The sequence below is a fragment of the Thamnophis elegans genome, chromosome Z (genome assembly GCF_009769535.1).
Source record: "Thamnophis elegans isolate rThaEle1 chromosome Z, rThaEle1.pri, whole genome shotgun sequence".
NCBI classification, from domain to species: domain Eukaryota; kingdom Metazoa; phylum Chordata; class Lepidosauria; order Squamata; family Colubridae; genus Thamnophis; species Thamnophis elegans.
Genome location: NC_045558.1, coordinates 117360553 through 117378085, shown reverse-complemented (window position 1 = coordinate 117378085; position 17533 = coordinate 117360553). Strand labels below are relative to the sequence as shown.

At 41.0% G+C, this 17533-nt stretch overlaps 1 protein-coding gene and 3 non-coding genes across 4 annotated transcripts; all 4 read right to left on the bottom strand.

The window, feature by feature from the left end:
* Positions 1-1745: 1745 nt before the first annotated feature.
* On the bottom strand, positions 1746-9135 carry RPL13A (ribosomal protein L13a). Its single transcript, XM_032236753.1, has 8 exons — positions 9034-9135; positions 7686-7758; positions 6768-6833; positions 4348-4449; positions 3808-3893; positions 3542-3601; positions 2394-2516; positions 1746-1879 (listed from the first exon to the last, which is right to left on the bottom strand). The coding sequence occupies exons 1-8, from the start codon at positions 9046-9048 to the stop codon at positions 1793-1795; spliced, it is 612 nt and encodes a 203-aa protein (XP_032092644.1). The 5' UTR covers positions 9049-9135; the 3' UTR covers positions 1746-1792.
* LOC116523118 lies at positions 2831-2913 on the bottom strand. The gene has a single exon (XR_004257045.1). It is a non-coding gene; the product is annotated as a small nucleolar RNA Z195/SNORD33/SNORD32 family (small nucleolar RNA).
* On the bottom strand, positions 3675-3754 carry LOC116523120. The gene has a single exon (XR_004257047.1). It is a non-coding gene; the product is annotated as a small nucleolar RNA SNORD34 (small nucleolar RNA).
* LOC116523117 lies at positions 6062-6145 on the bottom strand. Its single transcript, XR_004257044.1, has one exon. It is a non-coding gene; the product is annotated as a small nucleolar RNA Z195/SNORD33/SNORD32 family (small nucleolar RNA).
* Positions 9136-17533: the final 8398 nt, after the last annotated feature.

The window sequence follows — 17533 nt, the reverse complement described above, 5'->3', positions numbered from 1 at the left end:
TTTTGAGAGTGCCAGCAAAGAGGGCGACGAGAGTAAAGGAAGATCCTGTTAGAAGATCCCAAATGGAAGTCAGAAAGGCTGGGTCCCAAACCAAGCTGGCTTAACTGGGATGGGGGGAATAGGGGGTAAAGCTTCAAGTACCCTCCTCTCCTTTCCCCTCCTGGGATCGCCTCCTTTCCCCCAAAAAGCAGAGGGGGTCAGTATTTAGAGGGTGCGTCTCTCAACTTCCACCCTTTGTGTCACTTTCTGTCTCTCTCTTTATCCTGCATTTCCCCCCCTTTCCTTCCTCCTCCTTTTCCTCTGCACAGTTCCCCTTCTTCAAAAACCCAGTTCTTCATGTTTTGAGAAGCCTCCCTTTGGAAAAGACCAGACTTGAGAAGCCTCTCTTCACAAAAGATCACTGAGGAAGGAGGAAAAGGGAGAATTCCCCCCCACCCCGCTCTCAGTACTGTTTTAGATGGGAGACTTTTCCCCCCTAGAGCTGTTTTGGGATGTGAGGCCAAAAAGGAGGGATGCTGTGCACATCTACAGGGTGAGGGGGGAAATCAGTGCACATGTGTGGGGTGAGGAGCGCAGGGGGTGGGTGGTTACACGTGGATGTGCAGGGGATGGAGTGCGTAGGAACCTTGCATTATGAGAATGGGCATGAATTGTGCGCGACAGCGCATGTGTGATTTTGGCACCAGAGGAAAAAAAGGCTAGCCATCACTGGCCTATATCAATAATTTATTGTTCTAGTCTTTCTAGAGTGAGTCTCAAGATCAAGTTAAGTATTAAAAAAAAATCAGAAATGTACGGTTTCCTATTTTTGTAAGTTTATAAAACCATAGGTGCAGTCCCATGTCACGCCCACCATAGCCATGCCCATCCCTGACCTCCAAGGTCAAACCCAATCCTGATGTGGCCTTCAATGAAATTGGTTCGACACCCCTGGTATAGTACCTCAGCGCATTTGGTGAAAAGGAAAACCAGATGAAGCTCCCATTGAGCTACTTTAAATTGATAACTAAGATAATATTGCTGGCGGCAGCAGTTTGAATGGAGTTATCTAGAAAAACCTATTTGGAGCCTGGCTTCTGTGGTTCGGATATGCAGCTCCTGTGCCCACAAAATGAAGGCATTATCAGCATTTAATGTCGTACTTTTCAAAAGAATTTTAATTTTACTCTAAGTTGCTGAGGTCCCACACTTTGAAAATTACTGGGTTAGAGAAGAGACACCAATACTGTCTGCCTCCTTGAAAATAAATCTAAAGAATCTAGCTCTCAGAAAATCAAAAACAGGTAGTCCTCAGCAAGGACCATTCAAAGTTACACTAGCACTGAAAAAAGTCACTTATGACCATTTTCCACTTACCATTGCATTATCCCCATGGTCATGTGATCAAAATTCAGACACCTGGCAATTGACTCTTATTTATGACAGTTGCCGTGTCCTACGGTCATGTAATCCCTCCTCTTTGAGACCTTCTGACAAGCGAAGTCAACGGGGAAGCCAGATTAACTTCTGTAACTAACTTAACATCTGCAATGATTCCCTTAACAACTATGACAAGGAAAGTTGTAAATGGACCAAAACTCACTTGGCAAATGTTTCACTTCGCCACTGAAATTTTGGGCTCAACTGTGATCAGAAGGTCAAAGTCTACCTATATTGATTCCCATCAACTGGAGCCATTGTTAAAGAGAAAAAGTACTTGAAATACTCCTTTGAAGAAGAATAAACGTTAAAACGTAACACCACAAGTTTGTAAATGGTATTATTTATTGTGAACTGAACCCTAGCCCTTCATTTAAATCAAGATACCATAATGCTTCAGGACATCTGTGTATTTAGAAATCTTTCCCTCAACATTTTTCTCTGCTTGCTTTCGAAGTTTCTGAAAATGAGAAAGAAAAAGAAGGATTCAGAACAGCAACATGGTATTAGCAGGCAGGTAAACGCTAAATGGTAGAAATCCAATGCTGGGAAATTACACAACATGCTTAGGCAAACTGTCAGGGAAATCAGTCACAGAATAATTCAGATTCCCTTTATAATTTACTCCTTTAGTACTTTCCCTTGGTAAAAAAAGTCTAAAGTTATTGCTCTTCCCCTTCATTTTTAATTTACATGCTCTGGGGCTTCCAAGTGTAAGCATTTCTCCGCTCAGCCTTTGATATGCAAGATTTGGAGCAGGGAAAAGAGAAAGCCGTCTCTCTGCTAAGGCTACTCTAGATCAGAAGCGCACAACCTTTGGGGCACCAGGGACCGTTCTGTGGAGAGGTATTTTGCCATGGACAGGAGGGGGCGTGGTTTTGTGTGCTGCCTCCATCCTGCAGATGGGGCTTCACTTGTTTGTGTAGCCCAGTGTCTGGCATGCCGTGGCTGGCCTAGAACACCCTTTAACTCACCATAAGCTGTTTCTTCTTGGTATAATGAACCTTGGCCTTCTCTTTGCGCTTCTCTTCCAAAGTGGCTGTGATGGCCTGATACTTCCAGCCAACCTCATGGGCAAGGCGGCCCAAATAAGCAAACTGCGTGGAAGAAAAAAAAAAGCAGCATTTTATAACTAGTCCCAGTATCAAATTTCACACCTTCCTGCTAAATTTCATTTCCCCAGATATTCCTAGTGCTCCATACCCACCCAAACCAGATAACTCAGCCTTTAGCATAGCCCTGTTATTCCTTTGGCAGAGACTTTCTCAACCTGTCTTGAGGTTGTGCTGGATCTCAATGGATTGGATCTCCAACTAGCATGGCTACCTCAGCAGAATCAGAATTCTTGTTTTCCATCAGCCAGACTTGCTAACCCAGAAAGCCAAATCTCATGGAGTGTATTTACAAAAGGCAGGTCTCAGATGGTAGTGCATGAAACGTTGTCTCATGGTCTTGAAACTCGAACTATGGTGGAATGTCATCATCACAGACCTACTTAAATCAGTATCCTTAACAAATGTAGTAGATATACTATCCCTCAGCTAGCTAGTAAGTAAGGCCAAGATTCCCAATCAGCACCAATCTAACAGTGATGCTGTGGGAGAAAATACCATGATAAGAGCCCCTACTATTCTAAGAGCTGTGGTGTTGCAGTGATCAGAATGAACTATTGCAGGACGACTCTGCCCCTAGCCAGTAGTTCGATCCTGACTGACTCAAGGTTGACTCAGCCTTCCCAGGTCGGTAAAATGAGGATCTAAATTGTTGGGGGCAATATGCTGACTCTGTAAACCGCTTAGAGGACAGTAAAGCATTATGAAAGTGGTATATAAATGCTGTTGCTACATTTTTAGGCTGAAAACTGATTTGGATGGACATCCAATAACACCAATTTTCTTGCTTGATACCATCTAAGCAATGATGGGTTTCCAAGGTCTCAGATCACCTTTTCTTATCTCAATACCTTTAACCAGAGAAAAGGAGCTTCTGAAAACATATTTGCTGAGTTAACATAGGAAGCTAAGAGTCTTCCTTAATTTAGAATTTAATGCCAATAGATTGTCAGGTAAACAAATAATATACTAAATCCCTACTGTTAATTCTTTAAAATAACAAACATTACCTTGCGTGTGGGTTTGAGACGAACCACTTTCAGAGCAGCTGGGACGACCATCCTCTTGCGCTGCAGGAGAAAATATGCCATTAGCAATACCTGCACAATGAAAGCAGCTCTGAGCAACGCTAGGGATGCCCAGATCTGCCTCAGTCTTATGGTTATTTTCTCACATCTCAAGTCAAACAATGTAGGTAAAAAAGAAGAACATCACTGACAGAATAGGAAGCCAAAGAGTCAAGATAAATTCTCTTGCACATCAGGAAGGAAGTTACCTTATCATAAGGTGGAGGGATGCCATCAAAAACCTTCAGTCTCTCTAAGGCAGCCTGACCACGTTTGGTTTTGTGAGGGAGCATTCCTAGTGGAGTAAAGGGGAAAAAATGGGAAAAGCGTACACGGTTAGTATATGTTTAAGCAAATGTAAACAGCTTCCTCTTAATTAATCAAATAACCTGCAATGCTGAGCAGAATGAAGCAGGAATAAATGTGATTACTGAGCAAACATAAGCAAAAGTAACTTGGATTAGAACTACTTTACTCCATCCCAAATTTAATAGTCTTCACTAGTCTGGACACTTCAAGTGCTTTGAACTACAATTGTTGTAACTACTAGACCACAGGGGCATTGATTATAGTGTGGAAAGAACAGGTAAAAGAATGCTAACTTTGTTCAAAACACACGCACAAAAATGCATATGTGGACTCCCATTAAGTACCAAATCACATATTCTTCAAATGTGCACAGGTATTTTGAAAAACTAATTTAATCTTTTTAGGGGATCACTTGTTTTCAGGGTGAAAATAACACTCACCTCGAACTGTTCTCCAGAAGATTCGACTGGGAGCACGGAAGTGATATGGGCCACGGGATGGGTTGGTGTTCATACGCTTGCGGAGGAAAGCAAGGTATTTCACTGGAAGAATAGAAAAACAAAGGGCTTACACCAGACCAGAAAGATCAGTGTGAGCTGAACCTCATAGATGACACAGCTCATTCATGTACTTACTGTATTGTTTGAAGTATAAGATGCACCAAGATTTTGAATAGGTAATTTTTTTAAAGTACATATGTAGATAGAGGGATAGAGGGAGAGAAAGAAAGAGAAATACAGTAGTAGGTAGAGAGAGTAGTTAGGTAGGTAGATAAAAGGATAGAGAAATAGAGTAGGTAGGGAGGGATGGAGAGTGTGTAGGTAGGTAGAGGGATAGAGAGAGAAATAGAGAGAGAAATACAGTAGATAGGTAGGGAGAGTAGGTAGGCAGGTAGATGTTGTATTTCCAGGTGTATTTATCCATGTGCTGGAGAAGGAAATCACTGACAAACCTTAAGACTTTGTTTCTGCTGGCACAGCACTTGATCAATGTAATTCTCATCAGTTAAAGAGCTTTCCAAAAAGGAGGGGGGGGGAGTTTTTGCACTCTGCAAACCTCCGAAAAACCGCCCCTTTTTTTCAAATAAGACATGAGTAGCTTGGGGGGGGGGGCTTGCAGAGTGCTCCTGGAGGGATGGGGGAAACGGCATGTTTTTCTTATCAAAAAAATTGCATGCATAGCCTTATGGAGGCTTATAGAGTGCTGCTGGGGGCAAAAATCGGCCCATTTTTTGCTCATTTCTGCCATCCCCAGCTCCCAGAAATTATCTGAAAGCCTTCATAAGGCTATGAATAGTCATTTTGGTGAAGAGGGCGGGGCTTCAGGAGGCAAAAATGGTGTATTCGATGTATAAGACGCACCCAGATTTTCAACCTCTTTTTTTTGAGGAAAAAAAGTGTGTCATACTCCGAAAAATACAGTAGTTCTTAAATGGAGGAATCAAATTTCCATACTAACAAACAAAATTATCTACTACGATTATGAAGAGCTACCTTCAGAATACAGGAACTTCCCAGGCATAAGAAACCTGTCAGGTTCATGTGTAAATGATAGATGTATGAACTTTGAAACCTCGGCTTTAACCTTAAGACTCTTTATTAAATGTATTAATATGGTAATGGGTACATCCAGATACCTCCTTTGCTGCACTAATTGCCAGTTGGCCTCCAGGTACAATTTATTGTTCAACAATGAAAAAGTCTTCCCTGGCACAGTTGCCTGTAGGACAGTCCTCCAATTATATCTGTTCATCTTCTCAGCTCTAGTACAGTGGGAATGCTCCCAGTCCCCTTGTTAAAATTACATCATTTTATGAGGCCTTAAAAATATAACTCTTCTGTTGCTGCCCCTGGGCTGAAGTGTTCGAATCCCTCTTCCCCTAAAATCTGCATGGATCAAGCCTGCCATCTAGGAAAGCCTTTTTAAAACATGGGTCTTTCACTAGGCCCCCGTTGAGATTGTTTATATGAATGGAATAAATGAATAATTTTTCCCTGCACTGTACTCCTCATCCCAAACAACTGGGTGTCCCAGTGCCTTAAATTCAACATAGAAAAAATAAAGGAAGTTCTGCCAGCAGTTCTCAAACTCCTTCAGGGCCTAGGCCTTTCATACGGATGATTACAGAGCAAAGGCAGCTGTAAGAATAGGCTGGTGGTCTCAGATGGTAGTGCATGTAGAGTTGTCTCATGGCCATGACACTCGAATTAAAGGTGGTAAGGCATCATCACAGACCACTTCTCATAAACACCATTCTTGGTATTTATTGCATCACATTCTTACTTTGTGCCATCCGTTCTTCTCTAGTCTTTTCTTTTGTGCACAATAGGGAAATTGTTATTTAAAATCATCCAAATCTTGATGCAATATACACATGCCAAACTAACATGTCAGTCAAAGCTCCCAAAGAGAGGTTGGAAAAGCATGTTGCCCCCTAGCTGTGTTGCCAAGTATTAATTAAAATGCAAGGAAGAAAAGGAGGGAGGCAGTCTCCATTAGTTGACACTATAATTATACTGCATTTTCTGGAAGAAAAATGATCAATAACAATCTGTACTTTCCAAGCTTATTCATTCCCTTTGCTGATGCTCTTTCTCCCTTGGTGCCGGAGGGACTTTAAATATTTACTGCAAGCATTTGAAACTGCTACTGCTACATTTCAAGATTGTAGAGTCTTGCCACTTTTATGCCAAAGCAGAACTAGCTTTAAGGAAAACATGATTATTCTAGATCCTGGGTCACTGTTTTAAAGAAACACATACTTTAACATTAGAACTGGACCTAATTGCTAAAGTTACCTTGGAAAAATTGTCTTCCCCAAATTATTTTTGACAGGTTTGGAAGCCTCGGTTTTACTTACATTTGTTGCGGTAGAAGTTGCCCGATATGTTAATCCCTTCACATCGCACAACCACAACTTTGCGCCCTGAAGGAAAAGGGAAGTAAAGTTAAAGTATGTCCTCTGAAATGGAATACAGATTGGACATAAGAGTTTCAATGAGTGATGTCTAATATCTGTTACAAACTGTAAGCTTGTATCCTCAGAAGTCTACCATATCACATTTTTGTTGTTCTTTTCAATGCACAGATGAATAAATTACGGTAGTTCATGTAAGCATGGTGGGGAAAACCTAGCTAAGCTTGAGTGAATTTAAACACAGAATTGGGTTGAACAGGATAGTACTTTGCATAACATACACCACCATAAAATCCCAAGTGAAGGGCAAATTGGAAAACTGAAAGAGCACCCTGGAAGAAAACAAGGACAAATTTCTGCATACAGCTTCAAGAAAATGTATGGACAACTCCACAAAGTTCCCAGGAACTGACCTTGACTTTAAGAATACTTTTAAGTTCCAGTAAAACTACCTGGTCCTACAGAAAACTGCACACATAATGATTAGCCAGGGACCTGTCAAACTAAAAATCTAAATTAATAGAAAAATTATAATATGCTTTAAAATGCAGCCTATTTTAAGACCAAAGACTTTAAGGAAGTAGAATCCTACACATCTGGACTAGGCAAAAGAGTATGAACTTTTCTAGATGGAGACTTCTGTCAAAATCCAAAATTATTTAAAAATATTTTCCTTTAAATTATTCTCAAAATTTTTTACAAATAATCTCTGAATTTGCTTCAATATTTTCAAGATTTAAATATGAAGAAGCATCTCCATATATTGTTAGTAAAGTCCTTGCCTTGCCTCATCCTCGGCAAGGTACAATACATCCTCCATACATTAGCACACAATTTTCCTCCACACAGACAAAACCTTACCCAGCAACACTTGCTTAGCGACAATGGCTGCAAGGCGACCCAACAAATGGCCACGTCCATCAATCACCAATACCTGGAAAAGAGAAGCTTTTAAATGATGTGTATTGACATATATGAAGGAATATCTCTAGGATCTAAATAAATGCTCTTCTCAAACCACAATGATTTAAATAATCTAACAATTATGAAAATGCGGGGAGAAAAAGCATTGCATAGTTCTAGACATGATGGGAATGAAAAAATAGTGTTTCCCCAATTTAAAAAGTATCATGGATTCTACTTAGTAAGGCTAACACTATCCAGCAAGCATAATTTGGCTCAACTTTTCCAAAGGTATACAGCATTTTTAACAAAATTAAGTCTCTTGTTATTTTCTTTTTTGCAGTTTTCTCTCTATTCTGCATTCACCTTTCTTTCTCATTCATGTTACCTTTCTACCTAGCTATCACAAGTGAGCAATTTTGTAATAGACTCAGGTGCGTACAATCATTCACTTAGTAGAAAATAAAGCTACAGCTATGCATAACAAAAGTTTACTGGTATTCAGCAGGTGGGACACACTCAGCAGGCATACAATTTTAAGCTTCAATTGAAAAAAACCAGGGAGGGCAGGAATAATTGTGCCTCTGATCTGCCCCCCCCCCCAATTCCTTTTAGCAGCCTTCGGATGTGCCGACCAGCATACCATGAGGTCAGAGCCTTTTGTTCTGGAGAACTAAATCTCCTCCTCACAGCACCTCTGGATTTCATCTTTGTTCTTGCTTCACACCCAGTTCGTGGAAACCAAAAATTATCCTTCTGAAACCAGAAAGCCGCTTCCCCGTTTCTAATCTCTTTCCATCGTATTATCCCCCCCCCCATCGGCTCCCCAAGGATTTGGCTGTGCTGCTGGATGGCGATGGCCCTTTTAAGGAACCAAGTCTTAGGCCGGTGTGGAGAAATCTTGCCGCCTGGCTGATGCCCTATTAAGTGCACCATTAACCCAAGCTTCTCTTGCCGCCTTCAGAAGGAAACGACACGTGTCTACGCCGGCCATTAGCTAACGTTTAGCCTCCTTTAAATACCAAATCAGGCGAAACCCGATTGGGGGGGGGGGTACAGTCTGCCATGAAGGAAAGAAAGGCTGCGGCGCGGGAGTCTAATTCACTCACAGCCACGCGCGCTCCCATCCGTTCCTTCTCCCACTCCAGGCCCAGATCATCTCCACGTCATCCCTCTCCCTTCTACCCCGACAACCGCCGTGAAATCCGGCAGATGAGAAGGGACGCCGTTCAAGCCCTGCCGCCAGCCCCTTTGCCCCGCACACCCTGCAAATAAAACAGAAAAAAGGAGCTCCACAGCCGCGCACCTTTGGCTCCGTCATGGCGACTCTTCAGCGGCCACAGGAGAAAAGACTCCGCCCCTGCGCATGCACGGGGTTGCCTTTTCCGGCTACTTTAAGAAAGTTAAGAACCACAGGGGCGGATATGACGTTGACGCCCAAATGGAAAAATCACAGAGGTGCTAAGCTGGTACTACCGGTGAAGGCAGCAGCCTACTTCCGTCAAGGATTTGCAAGCGGTGCCGCTCTGTAATTTTCTTCTTCTCTTCTTTCTGGTGAACATCGTCTTTCATACGTAGTTGAAGTTCCGTTGGGAGATTTAAGTTCAAAACTTGGCAGGAAGTAGTAAGCGAGTCTCTTCGGGCGGCAAAGGACTGACCGGAAGAGGGATCGAACTCAGGGGGAGGTAGTATGCGGAGCTGCCATGTTGGGGAAAGTCTTTCAATTATTTGTTATATTTATATTCCTCTTTTCTTTTGGAAGTTCAAGCCGACCTACATAGTTTGGAACCTAATGCAAATGTTTCATTTCTCTTCAACTGACTACCCGCTGATGTAAGCAAGCTAAGGAATGGAAATCAAGCAAAATGCTTGCAACCCAGGTTAATTTGAGTCCGACTCATCCAATCTCTATGGGGGTTCTCAGTCATCCAGGTCATGGTTGTCCCAAAGGTGCTTTTTCAAGAGGCAACTGGAGTTTCTTTGTTCTTCCTTGAAGACCTTTCGCTTTCTCGTTCTCAGGTTGTCTAATGTTACAGACAATCCTCCAAGTGGCCTCAATGACTCTCTAAAAGAATGCAAACGACCAGCTGTCTGCAAGGAGTATAAATCCTTCCATTCCCCACCATCCCCTCAGAGCTGAAGAAGCTTCTTGGATGAGAAGCAAAATGTCTTCAAAGAAAAAAACAAGGAAGTCCAGTTGCCACTTGAAAAAGAACCTTTGAGACTGGTCCAATCATGGATGGAGTGCTTTAATTGCTTCTCACCTTTTCCATAATTCTTTTGTTTAGTTCACTTGTATTTTTTGTCTGTCAGTGTAACTTCTTGTAACTCATATCACTGGAAGCCCTCGTTTTCCTTAGAAGGAAGTCAAGAAACTAAGATAACTTTTTTGGGTGAATCCTTATTGGAGGAGGAAGAAGATGGGCTGGATAACGATCTCTTGCTCCCTGCTTAAGTCTCTCTTTTGGTTGGAAGTTTGAGCAGAAGCCATCAGCTGAGACCTTGGCCTTTCAGAACCTTCTTGTTTCCCTAGTAATAAGGTTTGGCCAGTGGTGAAATTCAATTTTTTTTAAACTACTGGTTCTGTGGACATGGCTTGGTGGGCATGGCAGGGAAAGGATACTGCAAAATCTCTATTCCCTCCCCACTCCAGGGGATGGATATTACAAAATCCCCATTTCCTCCCCACTCCAGGGGATGGATATTATAAAATCCCCATTCCTTCCTCACTCTAGGGGAAGGATATTGCAAAATCCACATTCCCTCCACACTCTAGGGCAGTGTTTCTCAACCTTGGCAACTTGAAGATGTCCGGACTTCAACTCCCAGAATTCCCCAACCAGCAAATGCTGGCTGGGGAATTCTGGGAGTTGAAGTCCGGACAACTTCAAGTTGCCAAGGTTGAGAAACACTGCTCTAGGGGAAGAATATTGCAAAATCTCCAATTCCCCCCCCCTCAACTCCAGGGGAAGGATACTGCAAAATCTCCATTCCCACCCCACTCCGGGGGAAGGATACTGCAAAATCCCCATTCCCTCCCCACTCCAGGGGATGGATATTGCAAAATCCCCATTCCCTCCACACTCTAGGGGAAGGATATTGCAAAATCTCCAATCCCTCGCCACTCCAGGGAAGGATACTGCAAAATCTCCATTCCCACCCCACTCCAGGGGAAGGATATTGCAAAATCTCCATTCCCAACCCACTCTGGGACCAGTCAGAGGTGGTATTTGCAGGTTTTCTGAATTACTCAAAATTTCCGCTACCAGTTCTCCAGAACCTGTCAGAACCATCTGAATTGCACTTCTGGGTTCGGCAATGCGCTTAAACCAATAATGAGCCAAAAGAAAAACTTCAGTAAAGGCTTGAGAAAGAATCAGCATTTAATTTGATCAAAGAGCTGGGTTAACTATTCCAAACATATACAAAAGAGACATGTAAGGAAGGCCACACCTTAGGGAAGGTATGGCATCCTTTTAATACTTTTAGAGGCATCAGCTTGGTCCCCAATTCTGGCCTCCTGATTCAGTTTTGCATAGTCCTGTGAAGGATAGATGCCTCCCCATCAATCTTATCTCATGCTTGGGTATTCCTTTGTTCTCCCCATTTGCTACTGTCCCCCCCTGGTGCTATAGGGAATGGAATTGGGCACCTAGCAACACAGATCAAAGATGTAAGTTAGAGCGAAAGTGCTAGCTGTAACAAGGAACCCTCATATGTGTCTGCTGAGTGAACCCTGGCAATGATGTATCCGGCTCCAACCTGAGATAGGTGTCAGGCTCAGGATGGTACGGGAAAAACAAGATTAAGATTGATGGGGGTTCAGTCTGGTGGAAGGAGAATATGTTTGACAGATACCAGATACTTTACAGAGGCCTAATACAGTATATATGTGTTACAGGAAATACTTTACAGAGGCCTAGTGCAGCATACATGTATTACAAGAAATACTTTATAGAGGCCTAATAACATTTATGTGTTACAAGAAGCAAATGTTTAGCTGAAGCAAATGTTTACAAAACCAAATAACAAGCTTCTACTAATTCTACTATTGTTCCAGTATATTATATTCTACTATTCTACTATTATTTACTGTTTCCCTATTATTATTTCCTTTCGGTGATACAATAAAATATAGAATGATAGAAGTTATGGGTCATCAAGAATCACTCATGAGTAAATAATGTTCTGCAAAATTATAGATTCCTAGACCTTCATTTTTCTTTGATTTACTTGTCATGCCTGATTCTTTGCGTCCCTGGACCAGCCAATTTGGTCCTTGGTTCTGACAACTCTTGGTCCCTTATTTCCACTGCTTAGTGTCCCCTCTTAAATCTGATCTCCCCCTTGCATCTGATATTGGCTTACAAAGATTAGGTAAACTCTCTGTTGATACTGCTTGAAGAGGATAGAGACCTAGAGCCTAATTTATAATATAATGAGAATATTCTGAGGTTTTCAATTTTATCCCAGGTATCATAATGCTGTCCTTGGCTTTTCTTTTTCAGATGGATGTCTCCAGCATTAGCCTGCTACTTTGCGTAGTGCCAGTCATGACTGACAAAAGTGTGAAGCAGACCCCATCCTATTTGGGGAATGGGTAAGCAGATAAGATTTTGAAGCCAGCAGCCACAATGCATGGGGCATCCTAGGGATTGTTAGGCTGGGAGATCTTAATGTAGAATCAGCAACATATAGGTCTTGCTAGGCTCCTGTGGTATGATGGGATCCATTCTAGGATGTGGAATCTCCTTTGCAGTTTAAAGCCATTCTCTTTAGTTTGCTGTTTCCTGAGGTTCCTTGCAGGATACAGGTTTCAGTCTTGCTGGTGCAAATACAGAGAGTCTTCAACTTGAGACCATTTATTTAGGAATTGTAATTACAGTGCTACTGAAAAAAGTGACTTACAACCAGTTCTGGCACTTATGACCATCACAGTGTCCACGCAGCCATGTAATCGCGATTCGGGTGCTTGGTGCATGTTTTTACTAGGGTTGAAATGTCCCAGGGTCACATGGTCACCATTTGTGACCTTCCCAGGGGGTTCCAACAAGCAAAGTCAATAAGGGAATCCAGATTCACTTAACAACCGCAGGAAAAAGGGTCACGAAATCAGGTGTTGTCATGTGATAACTCACTTAATCATATTACTTAGCAATGAAAATTCTAGTCCCAATTGTGGCTGTAGGTTGAGAGTTATTTGTACCAGCCTGAGTACAAGCACACATGTACATTCTCTCATTCTTTCTTTCTTTCTCTTTTTAAGAGGAGCTGAAGATTAAGAGGTTTACTATAGACCACGGGTCCCCAATCCCCAGGCCGTTCCCATTGGGCACCAGGGCACACAATCGATGAGCAAACATCTGAACATGCATTTGTGCAAGTGGCACACACATGCGTGAAACCATCCCTTCTTCCCACACTGCCACCAGATCGCAGAGCTGGAAAGATTGGCGACTCCTGCTATAGAGTATAGGTAGTTCTCAACTTACAACCAATCATTTAGGGACTGCTTGAAGTTACAATAGCACTGAAAAAAGGACTTACGATGTTCACACAACCATTGCATTATCCCTATGGTCATGTGACTTTGGACCCTTGGCAACTGACTCATATTTATGACAGTTGCAGTGTCTCAGGGTCGTGTGATCACTTTTTGCTCTGACAAGCAAAGTCAGTGGGAAAGCCAAATTCACTTAACAACCATGTTACTAGCTTAACAACTGCAGTGATCGACTTAACTGTGGCAAGAATAGTTGTAAAATGGAGCAAAACTCATTTACCAACTGTCTTGCTTAACAACAGAAATTGTGGGCTCAATTATGGTGGTAAATTGAGGACTACCTGTAGTTTACTTTCAATACTTCCTTTCTCTTCTGTAATGCTGTCCTGCATCTTACCCTCTGTTCCCCACCCATCCCTTCTAATCCTTCGGCCAACTGTCTATTCCTGGATTAATCCTACTGCAGCTGGCCAGCCACGTGTAAACTCAGTGCTCTTCCCTGTCACACCAGCCTGCATATAATGTTGCCAACATTAGGGATGGGGGGGAGCAGGAGAGGAAACACTTGGCTTATATATTTCCCTTTTAAAAAAACATTTGATCACAAGGAATTGGCAAGGGATGCTTTGAGTAGGGGTATCTGGAAATAATCTTGTCTGTCCCTCACCCACCCCCTTCCTGTCTCAAAGCAAGCTGCTACTCTAGAAATGGCTGATTTGAAATTCAATCCTCTTATGTGGAGGCACCTCAGCAGAAACCCCTTTGATTCATTTTAAATTCTGAGTCTTATTAGTGTTAGAGGTGCTATCAGGGCAAGATTTGATGTCAGAGATTCAGGCTTTTTGTTAGCAAAGACGAGTCCCCTAATCCAGCCAGGCTGGCTGCCCATATTTAAGGGAAATGCATTAATACAAAAATAATAATGATCTGGCAAGTGAGTGTAAGACTCTACTAATGGGAAACAAGAAAACCTAGAAGAGGGCATCCCTTCTGTCAGTGATATAAAATATTGTGAATAAATAAGTACAACTACCACTTGTTGAGTTCCCATTGCAATCATGTTGCATTCATCTTCCACCAGAAGTCCCTTTCCGGTTACATTGCAACTGCTTTTGGAATCCAGGAAGGTGAAATAGGCACATCTTAATAAGAGAAGATATATTAGAGGAAGTGTGGATTTGTGAATTAAGTCGGTTGGCTACATGGGAATTCCTGCAATAAAGGAAACAACTCTATGGTTGAAAAGAGAGGATAGAAAGACATCTTCCAGCACCCAAGTCAACATGCACATTCTTTTCCAAATCATTTTCAGTTTCATAAATAATATTTATATATTTACACAAGAACAATATATTTTTCCAACTTGAGGGAGGGGGATTATCCAATGGGGGAAGCTACATGTACAGAGCAAATACCAGATAGACCAACCAACCCACAGAGAGAACTGCTGGGGGGAGAATTGAGAGTTTAAAGGAGAGGAGAGGAGAAGGGCTTGATGAACACCATCCATCTTTTTGTTATAGTTGGAATAGCTTTTGTAAAATTGCAAAAACAAGAGTATATGTAGTATGAAGTCGCTTGAAAACTTTCCAAACAAACTTAATGCTTTATTGTAAAACAATTTCTGATTTAAAAAAAAAACTGGTATGTTGATGTATAGGATTACATCTGGGCTGCAAAATTACTTAGAGTCACTAGGTGGCAGCAAAGGAGAAAACCCCAAATGGTTTTCTAGCCATTATCAAAGTTTTTCACCTAGTGGTTATGATCATCTAGTAGTGGTTTTCAAAAAAAATTGCAACCTAGTTCTGGTAATCTAAGATATGTATATTTTGTCTTATGTGTGTTTGTATTATGGGGTGGAGTACTATCTCCTCTTCTGTCCTCAATGTGATAATCATAGTAATTATTGGCATAAGAGTGCAGAGTGCTTTACAATCCTTTTTCATTCACAAGAACCTTGTGAGGTAGGCCACGATAAAATTATTCTTATGTTTAAATCAATCCTGAAGTCTATTATATACAGAAGCTTTCTCAAAATAATAATGTGACAATTCCTTGTGCTTTACTAGAGGCCATGATGGCAGAAGGAAAGGGGTATATTTCCCCCCCCCCAAAAAAAAATAATTTGATCACCATCCTCACTCTGTTGCACTTCCAAAGAGTCAATTAATATATGCTCTTGCTGTATCAGTGCTACATCTGCAGACTGACCAAAGACTGACCTGAGTCTCTCGGGAATAGGGCGGCATACAAATTGAATAAATCCAAATCCAATAAATCGAATTTCAAATAGGGATCATGTCTTTTTTAGAGCTGGTATAGTGTGATGTACAATGCGTTTAACTGAGTTTGGCTCATTAGACCTCATTCAAATCCCCAGTTACACCCCACTTTTCCTCAGGAAACTGAGAGTAATGTAAAATGGTCCAGGATACTCCTATTTTTATCCCGGGCACAATTGTATGAGGTAGGTTCACCTGGAAAGGGCTGATCCAGATTCATCCAGTGAGTCTCCATAGTTGAATGGAGACCTGAAGCTAGTTCTCCATGATTGTGTTTCTCAATTTAAATTCATCATATAAAATTGTTGTAAGGAGAGGTTTTTACATGCATGGAGAAGGAAACAGCTCAAGTATAGTAGGTTTGTTTAAGAGAAACCCATAGGATTGAAAGCAACAGTCTAATCTAAATGGGAGAACACGGATTAGAAATATTTTGTACCTATTCACAAGTGAATTGGAAGCTTTTTAATATGTGCTATTAAAGCATAGTGTGGATATGTGGCTGGTTTAAATAAGAATCTGGGAAAACAATACCCTTAAATTATCTGAAGGGACTATGCTAGTTTCTTAAAAGAGAACAAGTAGTTATAAAAACTATAATCCATCTGATGGAATGACAGTGATAAATAGACACTTAAGGGATAACACTTGGTTAGCCTTTAAAGTGCCTATATTTTGAAAGCACCAGAAAGCAAGACAATAAGCAATGGATGAAAACTAATCAAGGAGAGAAGCAGCCTGGAACTACAGAGAAATTTTCTAACAGTCAGAACAATTAACTAATAAACCAGACTTGCCTTCAGAAGTTGTGGATGCTCAATCATTGGGGGCTTTTAAGAAGAGACTGGAAATGGTATTAGGGTCTCCTGCTTGAGCAGTAGGTTGGACTAGAAAACTTCCAAGATCCCTTCCAACTCTATTATTCTGTTCTGTTCTGCTCTGAAATTCTTTAGGGATTTTAGAATATAATGTTGCTTTCTGGGGAAGAAATGGCAAAAGAATTGACAACTACAGCACAATGAAGAGCCAGTGAGTAAACCATCTCTTTGTATTTTTCTCTGTACAAAGAAATGACTTGAGGCAGCCTATAAATGCTGCTTTCTTGTGAGGAGACTGCAATATAGAGGTCTCCAGTGGGTTTAGAGACAAGGGAATACCTTCCTTGCCCAACTCATGGTCAATGCCTTTAAGGAAACAGGGTTTGAGTACTTTCTAATTACTTTCGGAAATAGCTTTTAACTGTTTTCCATCTATTAGGAACTGCTGAGTTTCCTTCAATCCTTAGTGAAATAAGTTTTAAATACAAGTTGTATAACGAACTTGTAATACAAGACAAGGACTATTTTCAAAAATAAATAGCAACATTATGATTAAAATTTTGATTTTTAGAGAGTTACAAATGGACTAGGGGATTTTCTTCTGATCAAGACTGAAATAATGAGATTCTTAAAAAATGTTTATACATAAGAGATGGGATATGGGAAGAAGAGATCAGTTGTTACATTTTAAGAGAGTGCTAACCTTTTCTTTATATATTTCTTTTCTTTTTCTTTACTATATTTCTTTTCCTATTTTTCTTTTTTAGTTGGTATTTGTTTTTATTGATGAAGTTGCAATTTTTAATAAAATTATTCTTTAAAATAGAGTATAATATTGCCATCTGAAGTTTTCGGTGTTGACGAAAGCTTAGATTTTTATCCTTTGAATGTAAAGTGCATTAAATAAGTCTGAAGTGCTATACATTAAAAAAAAACCTGCAACAAAACAATACAAGGAAATTCCAAGAGGTGGATTGGGTAGAGAGAATATAGCCAACAAGCACTGGATATTTTCAAAGCTACCAAGAATTGCGGGGAACAGGGAGAGAGAGAGAATTTGATATTGTTACACACAGAAGGTGAATTACAGTACACACTAAGAAAATATCAACTCATTAAGCATAAAAATCATTTACAGCTCAGGAAAAAATGCTGAAATGCATAATACAGTATTTGGAAATGCCTGGGTGCATTTTGAAG